The sequence below is a fragment of the Pongo pygmaeus genome, chromosome 19 (assembly GCF_028885625.2).
Source record: "Pongo pygmaeus isolate AG05252 chromosome 19, NHGRI_mPonPyg2-v2.0_pri, whole genome shotgun sequence".
Classification (NCBI taxonomy): domain Eukaryota; kingdom Metazoa; phylum Chordata; class Mammalia; order Primates; family Hominidae; genus Pongo; species Pongo pygmaeus.
In genome coordinates, this window is record NC_072392.2 from 84,350,343 (window position 1) to 84,374,385 (window position 24,043).

The window sequence follows — 24,043 nt, forward strand, 5'->3', positions numbered from 1 at the left end:
ATGTTGAAAATTAATGAGTAGCTAAGTGGTTTTATATGTGTGAAATGTTATATTTTATTGAGTACTCTAAGAAGCAGTTTTCACTTCTCATTTATGTAGCAGTCCTATTTCTAGAGTACAAGGTTAAGTGTCTATCAGCAAGTGTCCATTGTATAAAAGATTGTCAAATTAGTCAGATTTGGCCAGGCACAGTGGCTCACGCCTGTAATCCCAGCACTTTGGGAGGCCAAGGTGGGAGGACCATTTGAGGTCAAGAGTTGGAGCCCACCCTGGCCAATATAGGGAGACCCTGTCTCTACCAAAAATACAAAAATTAGCCAGGTGTGGTGGCGGGCACCTGTAATCCCAGCTACTCGGGAGGCTGGGGCAGGAGAATCACTTGAACCCAAGAGGCAGAGGTTGCAGTGAGCCAAGATCACACCACTGCACTCCAGCCTGGGCGACAGTGCGAAACTCTATCTCAAAAAAAAAAAAAAAATGGCCAGCATGGTAGCTCACGCCTGTAATCCCAGCACTTTGGGAGGCCGAGGCAGATGGATCACGAGGTCAGGTGTTCAAGACCAGCCTGGCCAAGATGGTAAAGCCCCATCTCTACTAAAAATACAAAAATTAGTCGAGTGTTGTGGCAGGCACCTGTAATTCCAGCTACTCAGGAGGCTGAGGCAGAGAATTGCTTGAACCCGGAAGGCAGAGGTTGCGGTGAGCCGAGATCGTGCCATTGCACTCCAGCCTGGGCAACAAAGTGAAACTCCATCTCAAAAAAATATATATATATATACACACATATGTGTGTGTGTGTGTGTGTATATGTGTGTGTATGTATATATATATATTTATTTATAAACAGTCTCTTTTTTGTTAGTAGGAGCTCCTCTGACAGCAGAAATTGACCAAGAGAAGAGCAACTAGGTGTTGATCATGGGTGATCATCACCAGAAAAGGAAGCTGCCCATGAAATGCAAGTAAGCACAGAAGAAAGGTCTCCCATGTGGCACAGCCAGTTTCTATGCACCAGCACCCAAGCCCTAGTCCCCATCCCTACCCCACATCTCCACCGAGACAGAGAACAGGCCACCAGTTCTCCATCTGGTCAGTCAGGTTTTGCAACGGCCAAGCAGAAGATTCAGATCTGGTACTGTTCTGCCCAACACAGTAGCCCCTAATCACATGTGGCTATTTAAGTTAATTAAAATTAGAAATTCAGTTTTTCAATCACACCAGCCACACTTCAAGTGTTCAATAGTCACGTTTACTGGTGGTGACTGTATTGGACAGCGCCGCCTATAGAACATTACCATCAGAAAGTTCTATTGAACAGTACTGCTGTAGAACACATATCTGCCCAAACATCAGGGTTATTCACAAATAAAATGAATGTACTTTCGGCAGGTAATATTTAAGAAGGTTTTACTAAGAAGGAAAGGTATTGATTGGCTCCTTGATAAATTATCCAACAATTTCAAGAGGAGCAATTTATAATGTTAGTATAGTATCATTTACATATAAAAATGGAGTTTAACAAAGTAAAAAGATTCTTTCGCGTGCCCAGACTAAAAAATTAAATCAGTATTTTTAAAGTGAAAAATGTTTGCTCACATAGATTAACTTCTTCAACCACAAGTGGGTTTTCATTATACTTGATCACCCTCTGCTGGCCATGTTATTAAACTGCACACACAAATGAAATGTTAGCTATATTGGGTTAAGACATACAGAATCCCAGCTTTTTGCCACAATGCATTCCTGGAAAACCACATCATAAAGAGGATCATTATAAAGCAAGTCACATTTTCCATAAGGGCAGGACCATAATTAGAATCTTCATTCCAAACTAAAATCTAGCATCAAATAACCCATGGCAAAATCTCATTAAAGCAAAGATGTAAAAACTGTAGTCCTCTATAATCATTTAAAATAGGGTAATTATTCTCCAAGTTCTATCTTATAGGTATGAACACATGTATTATTTAGATGACCCAACATGAGTTAGAAGATAAATATAATTTATATAAAATTAGCCTAAATCTGATATGGTAAAAATAGTAGGTAGTTAATAATAATTATTTGTACTCTCCTAAAAATCCTAAGCAATCTGGTGTAGGCGCCTAATAAAATGGCACCTAAAGAAATCTAATTAAATGCCTTTTTTTAATCAATAAATTCCTCTCAAATAAGCAGAAGCAACGTGTTTCTTCCACTGCAAAGCAGTGTTTAAAGGTCAGGGTTTATTTAACATTACTCCTCTTCACCCTACCCTAACTTTTAATCAAAGTTTTCAGTAAAAATAATAAGTGCTATTAAATCATTTTTTTACATCTTCCTCTATCCCAGAACCTAACTGCACTTTGGTGATAAGCTACCAGACCACACATACTTCACTGAAAAGACATAAAATAATTACAAGCCATTAACAAGAAGCTTCAAAACATTTTTCACAGAATTGTAAAGCAAGAATACAACGTATTACTTTTGTGTTCTGTCTTTGAGATAAAGCATGAAGAGTATATAGATGATGTGAACTAAAATCAAAATATTAGTTATTGGCCAAGCATGGTGGCTCACACCTGTAATCCCAGCGCTTTGGGAGGCCGAGGGAGGGGGATCACCTGAGGTCAGGAGTTTGAGACCAGCCTGGCCAGCATGATGAAACCTCGTGTCTACTAAAAATACAAAAAAAAAAAAATTAGCCAGGCGTGGTGGCATACGCCTGTAATCCCAGCTACTCAGGAGGCCAAGGCAGAAGAATTGCTTGAACCCGGGAGGCAGAGGTTGCAGTGAGCCGAGATCGTGCCACTGCACTCCATCCTGGGTGACAGAGCAAGACTCCATCTCAAAAAAACAAAACAAAACAAAACAAACAAAAACAGTTACTTACGCAGCTTCAAATATATGGCGTGAAAAAATGTAAACAATGAGGCCAGCCACTCTTTGTTCCTTCTATCCTTGAAAAAGAGGCCTGTTACGTTGTTTAAAGATTCCTATAAAGCCTCTTTTAAAATACAATTACCATTCTTTATTTTGATATTGTGCAGGATTCATACTTACAATCCCAAGCTTTCTGCAGAGTCATAATTTATTTTTCTCAGGGAATACAAAATGACTTTTAGTAATTGAAAATAATTAATGACCAACAGACTTTAAGACAATACCCTTTGGGAGGATTAGTAATTAGAGAAGCAAAAGAATGGTCAAACAATCTAACAAGCAAGGCCCTGATGAACTATTACAATAACGATCACCATACCAGTGATGATGGTGGTAGCTGCAGCTAACGCTTAACAGGCCCTCTGTCAAGGGCTCTACACGTCTTACTTCACTTCGTCCTTACAACTCCATTTGTAAATGGAGATAGTGGTAGTACTAACCCCGAAGTTAGTACTACCACTATCTCCACTTACAAATGATGAAACTGGGGTTTAGAGAAATTCAGTAACTTGCCTGAGGACAGATGGTTGCCAAGTGTCAGAAGTGGAATGTGAACAAAGGCAAACTGCTTTCTTTCAGCTCAACCTAGAAATAACCAAAAACAAAGGTATAGCTGCCCAGGATTGCTGATGCAGCACAAGTGGGAAAAAACAGATAAAACTGAAATTTCCATATTTGCTGCATAAAGTACTTATGCCTATATGATACACTAGAAAGAACGTGGCTGTGAAATCATAAGGCCCTGCATTCCAATATTGGATCCATCACTGGAAAAGTCACTGGACTTTCCTGAAGCTATTACCTCGTCTATAAATACAAAAGGGCAATGATGTCAACCTCACTGGACTGTAGAGAGGATTCAATCAGATGACTTGGAAAAGATTTCTAGACCAGTACCTAGCATGCAGTAGGAGATCCATAAATGGGATGACTTGCCTCACTTGGCCTCTGCTTTCACAAATTACAAATACAAGTGGAATCCACAAACATTTATTTACTAGAAAATTTTTTATTTTTATGTTTAAATGTATATATATTTGTTATATAAATTTATTAATTTGCAATGTGTATGCACAAACATTTTAACAAGATGATATTTCAGAAGGCAACTGGACAATGTCTATCAAAATATAAGAGTGTGATTATTAGAAATACCGTAGACACATTTTTTTTACAAGAGTGTTTTTAAATGTACACTCCAAACTAGTCCCAATCCCTAAAGCTAACCACCTTTAACAGTTTCATGTGTGGTACCCAGAAAGATTCCCTGCACACGAACACATATGTATCCACAGAGCCTCTAAAACACATATACACAAACACAAACAGAAGCTTCCTATACTTTATGTACTTCTTTTTAACTTTATCCTATTAGATCTTGCCATAATAACCTATATATATGTGTGTGTATATATATGTATATTTTTACATATATACATATATATGTATACATACGTGTGTGTGTGTGTATATATATATATTTTTAACCATTGCACAAGATGTTGAACCAACTAATAACCCCACCAACAAAGCAATTTCTCATCTAGGAGTCCATAATAGCCCAAAACAGATGCAGGCATATAACAATCATTCTTGATATTCTAACTGATAATTTGGCATCTTGAAATCATGGACCAAACTAACAGCCAAAGTTGTTCACATCCTTACCATCCCTGTCTTTTTGTGAGCACTTGGAAATTATATTACAAACCCTCCAACTACAAACCCCAACATCGGTGTTTCACTTTGTGTCCAATAGGGAACATCCCACCACTATATAAAAAGGCTCTTGCCCATGCTTCTCCTTGCTCTTTCTGCCTTCTGACCAACCCTTGTGCTTCTCCACATGGCCTGCATGGTGTGGCATGCCTCCCTCCTCTTGGAAACTGTGAGAAATAAACTCTTCTTTCAAAGCCAGCTTGTCTCTATGTCTGTCATCGTATAATATCTGATTAAAACAAACCGTGGGTGCATTTTTAAATAAGGCGCCTGATGATGGATTACTAGGATGTAAACTCAGGCATTCTTTATAACAATAAAAAATTAAAAGCAGAAGAGACAGGTTAAATTATAGTATATCCACATTATGGATTATCTGTAATTTAAAAGTCCACATGATACAAGTTTAAGACATAGCTGAGTAAAAAAAGAGCAAGTCTCAGAACAGTATGTACAGTATTACAGTATGAGCCAATTTGTAATTTCTTTTTTTTTTTTTTGAGACAGAGTCTCGTTCTGTCACCCAGGCTGGAGTGCAGTGGTGTGATCTCAGCTCACTACATCCTCTGCCTCCCAGGTTCAAGTGATTCTCCTGCCTCGGCCTCCCGAGTAGCTGGGACTACAGGCACCCACCACCATGCCCAGCTAATTTTTTTGTATTTTTAGTAGAGACGGGGTTTCACCATATTGGCCAAGCTGGTCTCGAACTCCTGACCTTGTGATCCGCCTGCCCTGGCCTCCCAAAGAGCTGGGATTACAGGCGTAAGCCACCACGCCCGGCCTGTAATTTCTTAATTATATAGGTGTGGATGTCTATTGTAAAATGATATGCACACAATTGTTAATGGTGATTACCACTCGAAAGTGGGATAAAGAGGACATAGAGAGAAGGATTGTGACTTTTTACTCTAAATATTTCTATACTGAGGTTTTTATAAACATGTATCATATATATAGATTGCATACTTTTCTAAAATGAGGATAAAGACTGTACTAGTCATCTATTGCTGTATAACAAATTATTACAAATTTAACAGCTTTAAACAACACACATAAATTTTCTCATGTTTCTGCGGGTCAGAAGTCCAGGCACAGCTGAACTGGGTCTTCTGTTTAGGGCCACAAAAGGCTGCAATCATGATTGGACCAGACCTGGGTTCTCATCTAGAGGCTCAACTAGGGAAGGAGTCACTTCCCAACTCGTGTGGATGTCAGCAGCATTCAGTTCCTTATGGCTATCTGATTCATGTATGATTCATGGCAGCTGCTTTTTCCAAAACCAGCAAACGGAATGACAGCAAGCCTACTGGCAAGAGGAAGTAATGTAATCCTGGGAATAATATCCCATTACCATTGCCATAATCTATTGGTTAGAAGCAAGTCACAGGTGCTGCCCACACTCAAGGGGAGGGGATTATATAAGGGTATGAACACCAGAAGGAGGATCATGAAGACCACCATCAAGGCAATTAAGGTCTTTATCAGACCTCCATGGTAAGTATCTGAAGGCTGATCAGAAAGATAATATATATTGATATAGCTCATCATTGTAGATCTAAATGAAATTAACCAAACTATACATGCATGAGATCTAAGTCTATGGTCTCCTTAGTAACATTTTCTAAAGTCATGCTCCAAACTCAAATATAACTAAAATATTTCATTGTCAAGAAAATAGGCAGATAGGCCAGGCATGGTGGCTCATGCCTGTAATCCCAGCACTTTGAGAGGCCAAGGTGGGCATATCACTTAAGGTCAGGAATTCGAGACCAGCCTGGCCAACATGGTGAAACCATGTCTCTACTAAACACAAAAATTAGCCAGGCATGGTGGTACGCACCTGTAATCCCAGCTGCTCTGGAGGCTGAGGCAGGAGAATCGCTTGAACCTGGGAGGCAGAGGTTGCAGTGAGCCAAGATTGTGCCACTGCACTCTAGCCTGGGTGACAGAGTAAGACTCCATCTCAAAAAAAAAAAGAAAGAGAAAAAGAAAATGAAAATAGGCAGATATTTGACATAAAAATGCAGTAACAGATATATAATAGCAATGCAATGTGGAACAGTAGTTTTTCTTATAGAAAATATGGGTAATAAGATTATCTTAAACCAAGAAATATGAAAAACGAAAGCAAAGAAGAGAACCAGGACAGGACTACCAGCTAAGTGTTGAAGCTGTTTGGTGTGAAATGCTAAGTACACTAGTATATAATGTATACTTGGTGGAAAAAATAAAGCGTGAGAATAAGCCAGATGGAGTATGACTTCATACTTCTAAGAAGTTTGGAACAAAACTATATACCATCTCCTACAGGAAGAATAAAAGTAAAGGAAAGGTGCCATCTCTACTGAATAGGGAGTCCTAACAAAAAGGCTTCAAAAGGACTCTGCATCTTTAATAATATAAAAAGGCTGGGACACAAACAGCATCATCTAAAATGCCATTAGAAATACTTCACATACAAAAAGGTCTAAGTAAAGCAGGATTTTATAAAGTGATCAAAAAAGAAACACTAAGGGGGAGAAATCTTTTAAGATTAAAGAGGTTTTTCAAAGGACAAGTTGAAGTGGCTGTAAAATTTATGAGGCAGCATTAAACTTCAGTTCTAAGTAACAATAAATTATTCACTATAAAAACATACATGTGTCAAATATTATAAGCCTCTTAAACTTTTTAAAACAATTTCTTGCAGAACTGATTAGATATATTAGGTCAAGATTAGCAGATACTAACTTTTTCATTAGCAAACTATGATCACTCAGAGTAAAGGAGGAAATTTAGAAAAGAAATAAGAAGACAGAACCATCAATAGCCGATTCACCACCACATGTGATCTGATGTCACACATGATACATATTTCACATTAAGATTAGTTTTCTTGGCTTTAGCTAAAGTAAATGTTAGTTTTATTTTTAAATGTCTTCATGTATGTAAAACCTACAAATATCTGTTAACTAATGTAAATCAAATTAAAATTGTAAAAATAATCAAGTTAAAACTATTAAATTAAAAGAAACATAAGATACCCTGAGATATTTTGTTTTGGCAGCCCTAATTGACCTTAGTGATTCTGACATTTAACAGAGGATATTTTAAGCATGTCCTTTCCAGCTCCTTCATTGTCATATTCCTCACAGTGTGTGAAGGGAATGGCTATAAACTACATCCAAGCTTCCCTCCATGTTTTCTAAAATTTATGCTCCCCTCAACGTTTTCTGAAATGTTAAAAAGAAAAAAAAATCCTTTTAGGCCATTTCCTCTGTCACAATATACCCATTTCAAAGGGATTTTGTACAGATTAAATTAAATATGTGGCAGTGTCTAACACCATCTACTCGTTCATGCATACATTCACTCTTGAATATAGATACTTACAGAATTCCTAACATGTTCCTTCCCAGTGCTAGGGGCTGGAAATATAGCAAATACAGCAAACAGCAAAAACACAAGTTCCTACCTCATGAAATTTACAATCTAGCAAACAGGACAGATAGTAAGCCTCTACGCATGGGATGAAGGCAGCAAAGAAACACAGAGTACTAAAGGAGTAAACAGCAGGGTCGCCTAAACTGCCCTGGGATATCAGATAAGGCTTTTTTCATGTTGCGATCTCTGAAGGATGGGTAGGACTCACCAGAGTGCCTGCTTTTCCCATTACTTATTATATAACTGACAACGAATGCCTCATACTCTAGCAATCCTTTTGCATTAAAACGCCATTTAATAATAGGTGACCAACAAAGAGAATTAAGTTATTTTTTACAGTTGTGGGGATTTTGCTATGGTTTCATTTCTCAGAAAAGTCAATGGGTAATAGTTGAAGGATATTCTCATTGTATTTTCTCAAACTTTATCCTGTATTCCAAAGAAGAAAAAAATCTATTCACCCGGACTCCCTGGAAATCTCAAGTCTATTTCCTATCCTGAACCCTTCTCTTATACACACCTGAATCCTTGCAGATACTTCCATGACTACGCATAGCCGCTGCACTGAAACTATCCACGTGCTCATCTCTCTCCCTCACTCATCCAAAACAATGGTTATAAATCAAAAGTCTGGAGGACTTAACAGATGAGTGATTATACTGCCAGATATAAGGATATCCTTCACTTCTACAAAGACATAGTGTCTGTCTCTCCCCTTCTGTTTTTTGTTCACAGATGAGGTCTCACTCTATTGCTCAGGCTGGCCTCACACTCCTGGGCCCAAGCTAACCTTCTGCTCCCACCTCTTGAATAGCTAGGACCACAGACGCACAGGCTGTGCCCAATCCTCTCCCCTTCTTAAATCACATGATCCCTCTTTTCTACCTTTCTTCTTTCACTTAATAGAACATAAAAATAGAAAAACAAATACTTCATTTTCCTCTTAAGCCTACTTAAAGGGGAAAAAAAAAAAACCTCAAGCTCAATAACAGATGCAATAGACATCAAATTTGGTGTCAGGAATTAGAAGGAAATCGTGAAGGCATATGCTAAGGCAGGTAACCAAGCACTACTTAGCTCCAACCTATGGCTGTCTCCTGGAAAGATTTCTAGGTGTCCAGTTTTAAAGAGAAGCCAGAAAGTTGAGCTTTTATATGAAATTCCCCAAATGTTAATTTTGACAACTCATTTAAAATTGTTAGAGACATTGTTTAAGTCCAACCAAACAAATCTACCCACACGATTCATTCAGTCCAGGAAGATCACACATTTTCAAACTATGCTTTAAGCTCTAAGATACAGGAAACTACTTTAGTTCACCTTTATACTGTAAACTCCACATTCATTACATTTAGAAAGGAACCCAGAATTTAGCTGGACTCTTAGCAGATATTTTGGCAAACAACTGATGTATTCTGCAGCTAAACTAAGAATCGTATTTTTCTTTGTATACAGACCACAATCACTTTATACCTCCATATAAAAAGATTGCTTCAAAGGCTACAAAAATTCTACAATTACACCTCTTCTAATTTTAATTCTCCTGTGAATGTAAAAATAAGTATTTTAACACCACACTTCCTACAGACTCATCTTATTCATTTTTCACTCTTCTGAACATGCCCTTAATTATTTCACCTCTTCCTTTTTGCCTCCCCATTCTGTTTCTCCTTTCTACTGAAATAATTTCATATGGACTGGATCTCTCACTTTTGTTTATCTTTTTCTTTTCTTTTTTTTTTTTTTTTTTTGAGACAGAGTCTCACCCTATCGCCCAGGCTGGAGTGCAGTGGCGCAATCTTGGCTCACTGCAAGCTCCGCCTCCTGGGTTCATGCCATTCTCCCGCCTCAGCCTCCTGAGTAGCTGGGACTACAGGCACCCGCCACCACGCCTGGCTAATTTTCTGTATTTTTAGTAGAGGTGAGGTTTCACCATGTTAGCCAGGATGGTCTCGATCTCCTGACCTCGTGATCCACCCGCCTCGGCCTCCCAAAGTGCTGGGATTACAGGCATGAGCCACCACGCCCAGTCTGTTTATCTTTTTCGACCATAATATCTCAGGTCTGAAAAATATATAAACAGACTACATCAACTGTGGAGACATTTCAAATTACTAATAACATTTCTATATCTGTTTAAGGAATAAACCAAAAAAATTTATAGTGGACAAGAAAGATTATACTGTTAACAGAAACAGATTTCTAAAATTAAAATTATCAAGAGAATGGTGAGGAGTGAAGTATAAAGTATAGTACATGGTAATTGACACTGCCCTATATTTTACTAAAACATTTCAAGGAATAAGACCAAACGGAAAAGTAAGAATTTGATAAAAGTCCAAATTTAAATCTATCCTTTCCCTAAAGCCAAAAATTATGCTACCACAATAAGGGCCTTTTTGTACATTTCAAAAATTCAGAAATTTATTTTTAATTGCACTAAAAAAACCTATTTAAGTTTAATACTCTAGTAAGAAAGCACAGTCTAATGGGGTTTACGCTTACATTCATTATATCATTAAGTGAAAACAAATATTGTTCAAGGTGGATTTGCAGGATATTATATTTTGTTCAAGTTATTGATAATGCTTTTAATGTATGCTTGTCATAAAGGAAAATACATAATTGTGTCATTTAAAGATGCTCAGGGACCATTTGTCAAGCAATCAAAAATATGTATGAAGTTAACAGGTATCTAGTAAATGGCTAAAAATATAAAATAATCTTGAATGTGCAGTTAAGGGAAAAGTAAACTACTTACCATTATAAAAAAAAAGGAAAAACAGAATGTATAAATCAGTTCCAAAGACAGACTAAATGGTGAAACACATTCAAAATCCCATTCTCTTAGCGTACCTGTAGACATCAGTTGGCGACTGTACCAAAGTGTTATCTTCTCCAGAAGAGAGTTTCCATGATTCATTTAATTTGTGTTCACTTGTCTCCAGCTCACCCAGTACCCAGGCTGGTAATCCCTCTGGGCTTGAAACTTTTGCTCGTGCTGGATTTGGTTCATCAAAATAGATGGACTGATTTTTAAAAATTAGAAAAATTATTCCTTCAAAATGTACTATAATAAAACCACTAAAATTTCCATCAAGTTTCAAGTTTGATAATAGCCTTTCAAATACTCAAATTCAGTTACATTCAAACATTTAAAAAATTAAATGTACATTGAATTATGAGATATTAAAATACATTAAGTGATAACATATTTACATTTTAGTTGCACTCTACTGTCTAAGAAATACAATAAACAGAAGTACATAACAGATAAATCTGATAGTAATGTTTATATTACAAAAGGAATATTAGTTAAACATGAAAAGTTAAATACAAAGTTTTTTTTAAATTATGTGCTATCCTATCTCTTTCTGTAATCACTAACTACTTTACACACAAAAAAAAAGAAATCAGTGGGACGAGGAACACAAACAATGCAACCCAGGAATTAAAATTAGGAATCCCTTGATAAGGTGGGAACAGCAGAGTGAAAAACCTGGGATTTAGTTCTGGCCACACTGCTAACTAGCTGGGAAACCCAAGAGAGTTCTCTAAACTTTCACATTATTATTATTTGTTAAATAAAGCCCTTCCCTTTGATTCTATGAAATTAAGTGTGAATGGGAAAACATGATACAATATACTCATATCTTCACATCTAGATGTGCTTCATAAAATGTTCTACCTTTACACGTTTCTAAAGAAAACTCTGCATTGACTGCACACCTCTGCAACAATTCTCCCAATCCTACAGACAAAATCCTCAAGGCACTGTTCTTTAGGGAGGATGACACAAGACCCTCCACTCCACATGGGACATGCACAGAAATTTCTTTTTAAATGACATAGTCATTAAAACTTTTGGCATTGTGCCATGGAAAACAGGAATTATTCTCTAATGTGCAGCGTCCCACTTGACTAAATTGTGCTTTAAGTAAACCGATAAAATATAAAAAGTTTTAAAATACATCACACAAGAATTCTGTAGTTCATTAAAAAAATACATATATATCCTAACAGCAACTACCAAAGCTACCAATACCTAGTACTCCAGAATTCTTAAGTACAGGCACTCAAATACCACACAAACCAAGGTATATTTTATGGTTACAAGGACCAGGACAGTGACAATTTATCCACCAGCATAATAATAACTGCCTTTGCAATAAAGCTGATTTTAACAATGAAATTAAGTACAGAAAATGACTTTTAAACTCCAATTTATTACTGTCATTTTATTAGAGTAAAAAGGAACTTTTACAAATCATGCACTCCAACCTCTCATGAACGTTTAAATAATATATACGAAAGAGTTTAAAAACTAGAATTTACTGAATTACATAAAAATTACCATTATAATCCAGTGAAAATTAGCAAAAAGCTCAATATAAAAAATTTCATTTTTAGTTTTTTAGAAATATTGTTGAATACCGAGGCATAACTAAATCAATAAGGATACTCCCCTTATAAGCAACATATGTATTTTATTAAAGGTGGAAAAAAATTGAATCAGGAAGAAAAAAAGAATTTTAATATATTATCTAGCACATACAACCTAATAGTATTACCATTCCCCAAAGGGATGATAACTTGACGCTTTTTTTTAAATGAAACTAATATATATCTTTTGTTCATTGATACCTACCATGTATGAAGGTAAAATTTTTAGTGTCCCCGGTTCAGGCCGGTGTGTAAAAGGGCCTTCAAGCACACCTCGTTTAAGCATATGCAATAACAATTTTGCATACAGGTTCCGATTCTTCCTCCCCATTATTCCTGCACCTGTTCCTGAAGGTTCGCACAGCTTTCTAATCCAAAGAGCACACCTCTGCCGTTCTATAAATACAGAAGAACTATTAGAAACTTGATTTTTTATAAAATGAAACATTCAATTACAAAGACCTATAATAGCACCTGCTTTAGTCTAAAAGAAGGACCAACAAACCTTTTCTGTTAAAGGCCAGAGAGTATATACTTTAGGCTTCACAGGCCATATGATCTCTGGCACAACTACTCTGCCACTGTAGCATGAAAGCACTCAGAAACCGTAAGTAAACAAATGGCATGACTATGTTCCAATAAAACCTGACAAAAAAAAACTGTGGGCAGAAGTTGGCCCATGGGCCATTGTCTGCTAACTCCTGGTCTACAATTTAACTTTATTAGGTAATTGGTAAATGAGAAAGACAAATGCAAAGAAATATTTTCTCAAAAATAAAATCTCTAGATTATCATTAAATAACTTAAATTTTTAATTTTTAATTATTGTGAGTACACAGTAGATATATATATGTAGGCAGTACATGAGATATTTTGATACAGGCATGTAATGTATAATAGTCACATCAGGATAAATGGGGTATCTATCCATCACTTCAAGCATTTATCCTTTGTGTTACAAACAATCCAATTATACTCTTAGTTATTTTTAAATATGCCATTAAATTATTATTGACTGTAGTCACTCTGTTGTGCTGTCAAATACTAGGTCGTATTCATTCTATGTTTTTGTACCCATTAACCATCCCCACTTCCTCCCCACCCATCCTTCCCACCCTCTGGAAACCATCCTTCTCTCTATCTCCATGAATTCAATTGTTTTAATTTTTAGCTCCCACAAATTAGTAAGAATATGTGAAGATTGTCTTTCTGTGCCCAGCTTATTTCACTTAACATAATGTCCCCCAGTTCCAGCCATGTTGTTGCAAATGACAGGGTCTCATTCTCTTTCATGGCTGAATAGTACTCCATTGTGCACATGTAGCACATTTTCTTTATCCATTTGTCTGTTGATGGACACTTAGGTTGCTTCCAAATCTTGGCTATTGTGAACAATGCTGCCACAAACATGGGAGTGCAGATATCTCTTGGATACACTGATTTCCTTTCTTTTGGGTATATAACTAGCAGTGGGATTGCTGGATCACATGGTAGCTCTATTTTCTAGTTTTTCTGAGGAACCTCAAACTCTTCTCCATAGTCAGTCCACTAATTTGCATTAACACCAAAAGTGTAGGAGAGTTCCCTTTTCTCCACATCCTTGCCAGCGTTTGTTATTGCCTGTCTTTGGATAAAAGCCATCTTAACTGGGGTAAAATAATATCTCACTGCAGTTTTTATCTGCGTTGCTCTGATGATCAGTGACATTGAACATCTTGTCACATGCCTGTTTACCATTTGTATGTCTTCTATTGAGAAATGTCTATTTAGATCTTTTGCCCATTTTTAAATCAGATTGTTTGATTTTTTTGTATAGAGTTGTTTGAGCTCCTTATATATTCTGGTTATTCCCTTGTCAGATGAATAGTTTGAAAAGATTTTCTCTCATTCTCTGGATTGTCTCTTCACTTTGTTGATTGTTTCCTCACTTTGTTGATTGTTTCCTTTGCAGAAGCTTTTTAACTTGATGAGATCCCATTTGTCCATTGTCGCTTTGGTTGCCTGTGCTTTTGGAGTATTACTCAAGAAATCTTTGCCCAGACCACTACCCTGGAGATTTTCCCCAATGTTTTCTTTTAGTAGTTTCCTTGTTTGAGGTCTTAGATTTCAGTCTTTAATCCATTTTTATTTTTGTATATGGTGGGAGACAAGGGTCTAGTTTCATTCTTCTGTATATGGATATTGAAAACTTGATATCCATATACAGAAGAATGCCTTTAAAAATGTTTGCATTTTTGCTGTGAAAATTATGTAATCACAGAACAAACTCATGAAATATTGGGATTACTTTGTACAAGAAAATACAAAAGTGAAACTGATAAACTTAAGTAAATGGCACCATTTATTGAAGAGACTGTCCTTTCCCCAGTGTAAGTCCTTCACACCTTTGTCAAAAATGAAATTACTGTAAATGTATGGATTTGTATCTGAGTTTTTAATTCTGTTCCATAGGTCCATGTGATTGTTTTTATGCCAGTACCATGACGGTTTGGTTACAATTGCTCTGTAGTATAATTTGAAGTCAGGTAATGTAATTCCTCCAGTTTTATTATTTTTGCTCAGGATAACTTCGGCTATTCTGGGTCTTTTGTGGTTCCACATAAATTTTAAGGTTTTTTTTCTATTTCTGTGAAGAATGTCATTGGTATTTTGATAGGGATTGCACTGAATCTGCAGATTGGTTTGGATAGTATGGACATTTTAACAATATTGATTATTCCAATCCATGAACATAGAGTATCTTTCTATTTTTTTGTGTCCTCTTCAGTTTCTTTCATTAATGTTTTATAGTTTTCATTATAGAGATCTTTCACTTCTTTGGCTAATTCCTAGGTATTTTATTTTATTTGTAGCAACTGGAAATGAGATTACTTTCTTGATTTCTTTTTCAGATTGTTTGCTGTTGGCATATAGACATGTTGCTGATTTTTGTATGTTGATTTTGTACCCTGCATCTTTACTGAATTTGTTTATCTGTTTTAATAGTTTTTGGGGGGAGTCTTTAGGTATTTCCAATATAAGATCATAGCATCTTTAAACAAGCATAATTTGACTTCTTCCTTTCAAATTTTGATGCCCTTTATTTCTTTCTCTTGCCTGACTGCTCTAGCTAGGACTTCCAATACTATGTTGAATAACAGTGGTGAAAGTGGGCAACCTTGTTGTATTCCAGATCTTAAAGGAAAGGCTTTCAGTTTTTCCCCATCCAGTACAATACTAGCTATGGGTCTGTCATATATGAATTTTATTATGTTGAGGAATGTTACTTTGATACCCAGTTTTTTTAGGGTTTTCATCATAAAGGGATGTTGAATTTTATCAAATGCTTTTCCAGCATTAATTGAAATGATCATACAGTTTTTGTCCACCATTGTGTTATGATTTATCACATGGATTGATTTGCATATGTTGAACCATCCTTGCATCCCTGGAATAAATCCTAGTTGGTCATGATGAATGATCTTTTTAATATATTGTTGAATTCTGTTTGCAAGTATTTTGCTGAGGATTTTTGCATTAATGTTCATCAGGGATACTGGCCTGTAGTTTTCTTTTTTTGATGTATCTTTGTCTGGTTTTGGTATCAGGGTAATACTGGCCTCACAGAATGACTTTGAAAATATTCCTCTCTCCTCTATTTTTTTGAATAGTTTGAGTAAGATTGATATTAGTTATTCTTTAAATATTTAGTAAAATTCATTAGTGAAGCCATCAGGTCCAGGGCTTTTCTTTGCTGGGAGACTTTTTATAAATAAATTTCTGTGATAAAATTTTGTTATAATTTTGCATCTCTAAAATAATTTTAGATATATTGAAAAATCTGTCTATAATTTTAATTATGTAAACCTTGAAAGAGATAAAATGCAATCTCTGATTTATCTAAGCATTTTCAACTTACTCTAAAATTAAATCTTGAATGTTTTATTTATGAAATCCAATAATACCCAGGGATTTGTAGCTGATTGATTGAGGGTTTTAACATCTTTAAAAATAATTGAGCACTATTTACATGTCATTTGTGAAATAATTATTCTTTTCAAAACCTACCTAAAAATCACAGCACAGTTTAATCTACATATAATAGTCTATATTATCTTGCCATGACACAGGATTATTTTAGGTCTCATGAAAACTATTCTGGTATTAATTTTTTTATCAGTCTAAGTCAATTTGAGGATTATATATCTAATGCAAATCATAAATCTGCTCTAATCTTTTAGTTTACAAAGGTCATATTCATTTATTGTTTTACCTACAAAAATCACTAAGACCGGATTTACTATGTTGCAAACATCATTTCAGGTCAGAAACTTATACCTTTAAAATTTTTTGTATTTTTTGCTGTGAAAATTATATAATCATGAAACAAACTTCATGAAATATTGGGAACACTTTGAACAAGAAGAAAATACAAAAGTGAAACTGATAAACTTAAGTAAATAGTTTTTCAATCTACATACTTTCCACATCCCATAGCAAACTGAAATCTAGATAATATTCTAATGTCCAGAATTTAGTACAATTTGGTTAATGAAAGAATTCATTCCTCTATGTAAAATAATGGGAAAATCCATTATCACAAGTTGAATTTAGCAATAAGATGTAATTTATTATTAATTTCTAGTTCTTGTTTAAGATGTGAGTTTCAGATTGCTTATTATAAATTAATTAAATAAAAGAAAGCCATGGATGTACCAGTACTGACAATGTGTCAAGGAATCAAAGATTACAATTAATGAATCCTATGTACCTAATTTTTTTTTTTTCTTTTGAGATGGAGTCTCGCTCTGTCGCCCAGGCTGGAGTGCAGTGGCGTGATCTCAGCTCACTGCAAGCTCTGCCTCCCGAGTTCATGCCATTCTCCTGCCTCAGCCTCCCAAGTAGCTGGGACTGCAGGCGCCCACCAACATGCCCAACTAATTTTGTGTGTGTGTGTGTGTGTGTGTGTGTGTGTGTGTATTTTTAGTAAAGACGGGGTTTCACCATGTTAGCCAGGATGGTCTTGATCTCCTGACCTCGTGATCCACCTGCCTCAGCCTCCCAAAGTACTGGGATTACAGGCGTGAGCCACCACGCTCAGCCCCTAAAATCTTTTTTTAAAGAAGATAAAGTATGAGGATGGTTTGATTTGAAATACATTTACAATGAGAAATTTTAATACAAATGTTTCCTAATCATCAAATCTAAGACAAAAAGAAAAAAAGGTAGTGAATATCAGAAGAGGATGCAATATAAAAATATCATTAGATATCATTCAAATAATCATGAACAAGTCATGGGACATGAAATACTCATTTGAAAAATAGCAGAGGAAGAAAGAAGAGGTTAAAGCCTGACAAGGTCAAGAGCAGAAGGCAGAGGAGGAGGTCTTCAAGGGAAGACCACGGCAACTTACCCAGGACTAGGAAAGACTGAAGGCCCTAGAACAATAGGTGAACACAGAATGGATAATTTATATATCATACTCCCTTCTCCTAACACAGCTCCCTGGAATAAATGCAACAGTTTCCACTTATCCATGGTTTTGCTTTCCTCTGTTTCAGTTACCCACACTCGAATGCAGTCCAAAAATAGGTGAGTACAATACAATAAGATACTTTGAAAGAAAGAGGGAAATTACTTTCACACAATTTTTATTACATTATATTGTTATAATTGTTCTATTTTATTATTAGCTATTGTTGTCAATCTCATACTGTACCTAACTGATAAACTAAATTTAATCATCAGTGTGTATGTACAGGAAAAGACAGAGCGTATATAGGTTTTAGTACTATCAGCTGTTTCAGGCAGCCTCTGGGGGTCTTGGAATGTATTCCTCAAGATTAGGGGGGATTGCTATATTTAATACTGAGTCAGTTCCTCACTGAATATAGAGTCCACTCAGACACCTCAGGGAAACAGGCAACTTAGAAAAAGTAAAAGCCATAGTTTCTTGGTCCCACTCCAAACCTACCACTCAAAAGCTACCAAGTCACATTTACCTTTACAGACAATCTTACACCTACTACGGCTTAGAGAATCTTCCCAGGCCCCAAAATTCTCTCCAATTGCTCTCTAGTGTCTTAAGTTACATGAAAATTCTCTAACTTGAGAAAAAGACTTTCATTCCATAATTAGAAATAACAGGCCAGGAATTGGAGACAAGATAATAACAAAACTTTATTCACACTTGATTTTGTTCTGCCAACAAATAAGCATAAAAGACCAATAGATTATTTTCTGCTTTGATAGACAAAAGGGCCAGAGAACAGGAGAACAGTAGGCTCCTCCTGTCTCTGGCCCTTTCCATAGAAAGAAGAAAAATTTGCAAGAAAAATTTCCATACAGAAAAGAAAAAGATGCAAGAAAAAAGGTTGTAGCTAACTTTAGAGATCCATGTGCTATAAGCTCATGACATGTGAGACGAGGCATCACAATAAGATCTTTCCACAGTTTGGCAGGACATTATCACTGAATGTCTATCTACCCTCGAACAACTCAGTGTAAACAGTCCTATGTCAATGGCAAAAATTGCTACTAGAGAAATTCAGTTTTTCTTCCATGTTGATAGTTCATTGGTTTGACTAAATAATATAAAGAAAAAAATTAATCTTAAGAATCTAATTTTCAAACATAATCTTACCTGTCCTATGAGGTAATTTTAGAACAAAGGGCTTCATATCAACCACAAAGTGATCAAATTCTGCATCCAGTTTCTCCCATTTTTCTTCTTCACTTCCCACTTCCATAATCCAATCTGTAAAAGATTTTAAATCAAAATATTAAAGCTTTGTATGCTGAAAACTACAAAACTCTGATGAGAAAGATTAAAAAAAAAACTCATAAGAGTTAAATATCAGTTCTCCCCAAATTGACCTGTAGATTTAATGCAACTCCAATCAAAACCCAGCCGCATTATTTGTAGAGATAAGCTTAATTCTAAAATTTACATGAAAAGGTAAAGGAACTAAAGAGCCCAAACAATTTTGAAAAAGTACAAAGTTGGAGAACTCACATTACCAGACTTTAAGATGTACTCCAAAGCCACAGTAGTCAAGACAATTGGTATTGGTGAAAGGATAGACAGATCAATGGAAAAGATTAGAGAGTCCAGAAACAGACCAAAACAAACATGAAAAACTGATTTTCAACAAAGGTGTGATCCATGAAGAAATGATAGTTATTACAACAAATGATGTCATAACAACTGGATATCCATATACAAAAAAAAAAGCGAACCTCAACCTAAACTTCATCCTGTATATAAAAATTAACTCAATATGAATCACAGACCTAAGTGTAAAAATGTAAAACTATACAACTCTTAGAAGAAAGCATGGGAGGAAATCTTTGCAAACTTGAGTAAGGCTACAATTTCTTATATACAACATTAAAAGCACTATCCACAAAAGGAAAAACTGACCAGGCATGATAGCTCATGCCTGTAATCCCAGAACTTTGGGAGGCCCAGGCAGGAGGAATGCTTGAGCTCAGGAGTTAAAGACCACCCTGGGCAATTTGGTGAGACCCCATCTCAACAAAACAAAACAAAAATTAAAAATTAGCCAGGTGTAGTGGCACATACCTGTAGTCCCAGCTACTTGGGATGCTGAGGTGGGAGGATTGCTTGAAAGTGTGAGAGGTCAAGGCTGCAGTGGGCCATGATCGCACCACTAAACTCTAGCCTTGGTGACTGAGCAAGACCTTATCCCAAAAATAAAAAAGAAAGCTGATATATTGAACTTCACAAAAAAAAAGTGTCCTGGAAAGGACTCTGTTAAGGAATTGAGAAGATAAGCCGCAGACCAGAACAAAATATTTGCAAATCATACATCTCATACGAGACTTGTATCGAGAATACATAAGGACTCTCAAAATTCAACAATCAGAAAACAAACTACCCCAATAATCAGCAAAAAAAATTAGTCCCTTTACCAAAGAAGAAATACAGATGGCAAGTAAGCACATGACAAGATGCTCAATATCATTACAGAAATGCAAATTAAAACTATACTGAGATACCACTAACATTAAAAATGCAAACAATACCAAGTGCTGGTGAGGATGTACAACAACAGAAACTCTCATGCATTGCTGGTAGAAATACAAAATAGTACAGGCACTCTGGAAAACAGTTTGGCAGTTTCTTACAAAAATAAACATACACTCAGCCTATGACCCAGAAATCCCACTCCCAGGTATTTAGCTAAGTGAAAAGAAAAATCTATATACACACAAAAATCCAAATGTGATTTTTTTTTAAATAACCATCAAACAACTGAAAACAGCCCAAATGTCCCTCAACTGGTGACTAGATAAACTGTGGCATATCCACACAGTAACATAGTACTCAGCAACAGAAAGGAATGAACTACTGATACACACAGAACATGGAAACTTCAAATCCTTATGCTAAGTGAAAGAAGCCCTTCTCAAAAGGCTGCATACTGTCTAATTCCATTTGTGTGACATTCTAGAAAAGGCAAACAATATAGGCATAAAGAACAGATCAGCAGCTCATGGGGTTAGCAGAGGGGGCAGAGTCTCAACACAAACTGATGGCACAAAGAAATGATTTGGCATGTTGGAATTTTTCTGTACACTGTCTATGTAGGAAGTTATAAGAACCTACAGTGTGTAAAAACTGATAGAACTATATGCCAAAAAAAGTGCATTTGCTGTATATAAGTTTAAAAAAAATTTTTTTGAGACAGAGTCTTGCTCTGTTTTCCAGGCTATGGAGTGCAATGGCACAATCTTGGCTCACTGCAACCTCCGCCTCCTGGGTTCAAGCGATTCTCCTGCCTCAGCCTCCTGAGTAGCTGGGATTACAGGCACACACCACCATGCCTGGCTAATTTTTGTAATTTTAGTAGAGACGGGGTTTCACCATGTTGGTCAGGCTGGTCTCGAACTCCTGACCTCGTGATCCACCCACCTCAGCCTCCAAAAGTACTGGGATTACAGGCATGAGCCACTGTACCCCACCAAATTTAAACTTTTTAATCCTTTTTAAAAACTGTAAAATATTGGTCATCATACTTCCTTCTAATTAACAAGAAAAACACTGAATACAAAGGGGGTGAATCCCAAAAATCAAAAGTGTAGGTTTTGACAAAATTTGTTAAGTTAAAAATACATCCACACACTACATGTTCCTTTAAATTGTGAAATGTCCTGATAGGGATGTGCGCTACCTTTACATTATGAATAGTGCCAATTTGTCATTTATTCCATTTACAAATTCTATATTTGGTGAAAAGCTTTGTTCTGCCTCATAAGCTATCTTGCTCCACAAACTACCCTCTATCTGCTAAACCAGCTTCTAATATTTACCACATTATCAAATGGTTTCCACCATTTCATCATCAACAACCTCTTCATAGAAAGTTCTCTCTACGCTGTCTCTGTAAGTAAATCGTAGCTTTTACTTGCTGACTTTACTTTCCTCAGTCATTAGAGCTAAGCCAAGGTCTCTCATAATCTCTCTCATTCTCTCTCTCTTTTTCTCTCTCCCCACCGGCTCTCTCATGCATCCTCTGTAGTCTTTCACTTTCTCCACTCAACCATGCAATGGAAGGAAAACACTTATCAAGATCCATCCTGCCACTTTCCAACTACTGCTCTTCCTCCCTCAGCCCCAAAATCCCTCACGAGGCTCAACGCTCCATCTGACTACCACGTACTCCCCTTTCTCATCTCTGTCATCTTGCAAAGAAACCCGTCTGAAACTAGCCTCTTGTCCTCTTTTTTCTTTTCTTTTCGTTTCTTTCTTTCTTTTTTTGAGACGGAATCTCACTCTGTCACCCAGGCTGGAGTGTAGTGGCAAGATCTCGGCTCACTGCAACCTCCACCTCCCGGGTTCAAGGAATTCTCCTGCCTCAGCCTCCCGAGTAGCTGGGACTACAGGCACCCGCCACCACGCCCAGATAATTTTTCGTATTTTTAGTAGAGATGGGGTTTCACTGTGTTAGCCAGGCTGGTCTTGATCTCCTGACCTCGTGATCTGCCTGCCTCAGCCTCCCAAAGTGCTGGGATTACCGGCATGAGCCACCATGCCCGGCCGCCTCTTGTCCTCTTAAATGCTCTCTTCTTATTCCACTAGATCTTTCCTTTCTACTTGGCAAGGCTGCAGTCCCTTGATGCCCTCCTTCAAGCTCTACAGGGTTGCTGGGAAAAAAATGGCACTGCCTTGTAGTCAGATGGCTTCCAACATTACCTGAACCCTCAGGAGTCTTGCTATTTCCTACTCCACAAAGCAGCTTTAAAACTTTTCCCAAATATCTTACAGCCCCTTGAATAACTCCAGCCTCTCCTAACTCTCAATTTAAAAATCATACCTCTTGCTTCATGGAAAAAATAATAGTCAGGTGGTACCACCCCAAGATGTTATTCCTCCCACCTCTCAACTTACCTCTCAGAGAAAACACTCTTCCACCTCTGCTCCTTTATCAGACGCAATAACTCTCCCTCTATCTGTCCTCTATCAATTGCCTATTCGCTATGTAAAATTTTCCATCTCCACTGACTCCTTCCCCTCTGATGGCAGCTGAGAAATATCTCAAAATCTGCCTGCTTCCCTATTCTCATTGCCACGATCTCAGATAAAGGCCCGCCCACCACTTAACTTGAACTACTGTGGCAGCCTCATCATCTGTCTCCCTACTGTCAGTTTTCTCTACTTGAGTCCATTTTCCTCACCTGTTCCAGAATGAGTTTCCTAATGACAAAGCTAAGCCTATCGCTTCCTGTTTAAAAATCTCCCCTCATTCTAGCATTCCATTCACCAAACCCACTTACTTTCTCCACTTCATCAACTTCTATCCAGATCTCACTCCCTGTATATTACCTCTTCTATCTCCATCATGGTAGCAAAAATCTTTCAAAGTTCACCCGTGATCCACTAATTGCCAAATCCAAAGGGCTGTCTTCAGTTTGCATCCTATTTGACATCTCCACAGCATCTTCCACTGCTGACAACTCCCTGCTCCTAAGAAACTCTTCTTTGACTTCAGTGGTTCCATCCACTCCCGGCTCCCCTACTGCCTCAGATCGTTCCTTCTCGGTCTCTCAATGGCTCTGGCTTCACCAGTCAATATGGACTCTCCAGTGCTCTTTCCTTGGTCTCCTTTTGATCTGACTTTTCACACTCCCTTAGTGATTGCATTCAGTACCATCACTTCAAGTATTCGTTTCATGCCATTCGCCCTTAAATTTTATTTCAAACTCCAGCCTCTCTTTGCAACTCCAGACTCATTTATAATAGCTCCTGGACCTATTCACTAATGTCCTATTTATTACCTAGATTTATATGTCCGAGAAAAAAATCCTTGATGTTTTTCTCCATAAATCTATGTTGTACTCTGCTTGATGACATCATCATCTACTTCATCTCCCAAACTAGAAGTTTCAATGTTGCCATCCTCTAAACCCCCACAAACCAATACATCAATAAATGCTGAGAAATATCTCAAAATCTGCCTGCTTCCCTATTCTCACTGCCACAATCTCAGATAAAGGCCTGCCTACACTTACTTGAACTACTGCAGCA

The 24,043-nt window shown here is 36.9% G+C and overlaps 1 protein-coding gene across 40 annotated transcripts in view; it reads right to left on the reverse strand.

Annotated features, from left to right (window-relative positions):
- Positions 1 to 24,043, reverse strand: part of CEP112 (centrosomal protein 112) — a 598,860-nt gene that overhangs the window by 570,630 nt on the left and 4,187 nt on the right. For all 40 annotated transcript variants that reach the window (XM_054456162.2, XM_063656440.1, XM_063656450.1 and 37 more), the window contains exons 2-4: positions 19,136 to 19,249; positions 12,716 to 12,906; positions 10,924 to 11,096 (exon numbers count right to left, since the gene is read on the reverse strand). In XM_054456162.2, the coding sequence (XP_054312137.1) occupies positions 10,924 to 11,096; positions 12,716 to 12,906; positions 19,136 to 19,241 (470 nt within the window). In that variant the 5' untranslated portion in view covers positions 19,242 to 19,249. The remainder of the gene's footprint in view (positions 1 to 10,923; positions 11,097 to 12,715; positions 12,907 to 19,135; positions 19,250 to 24,043) is intronic.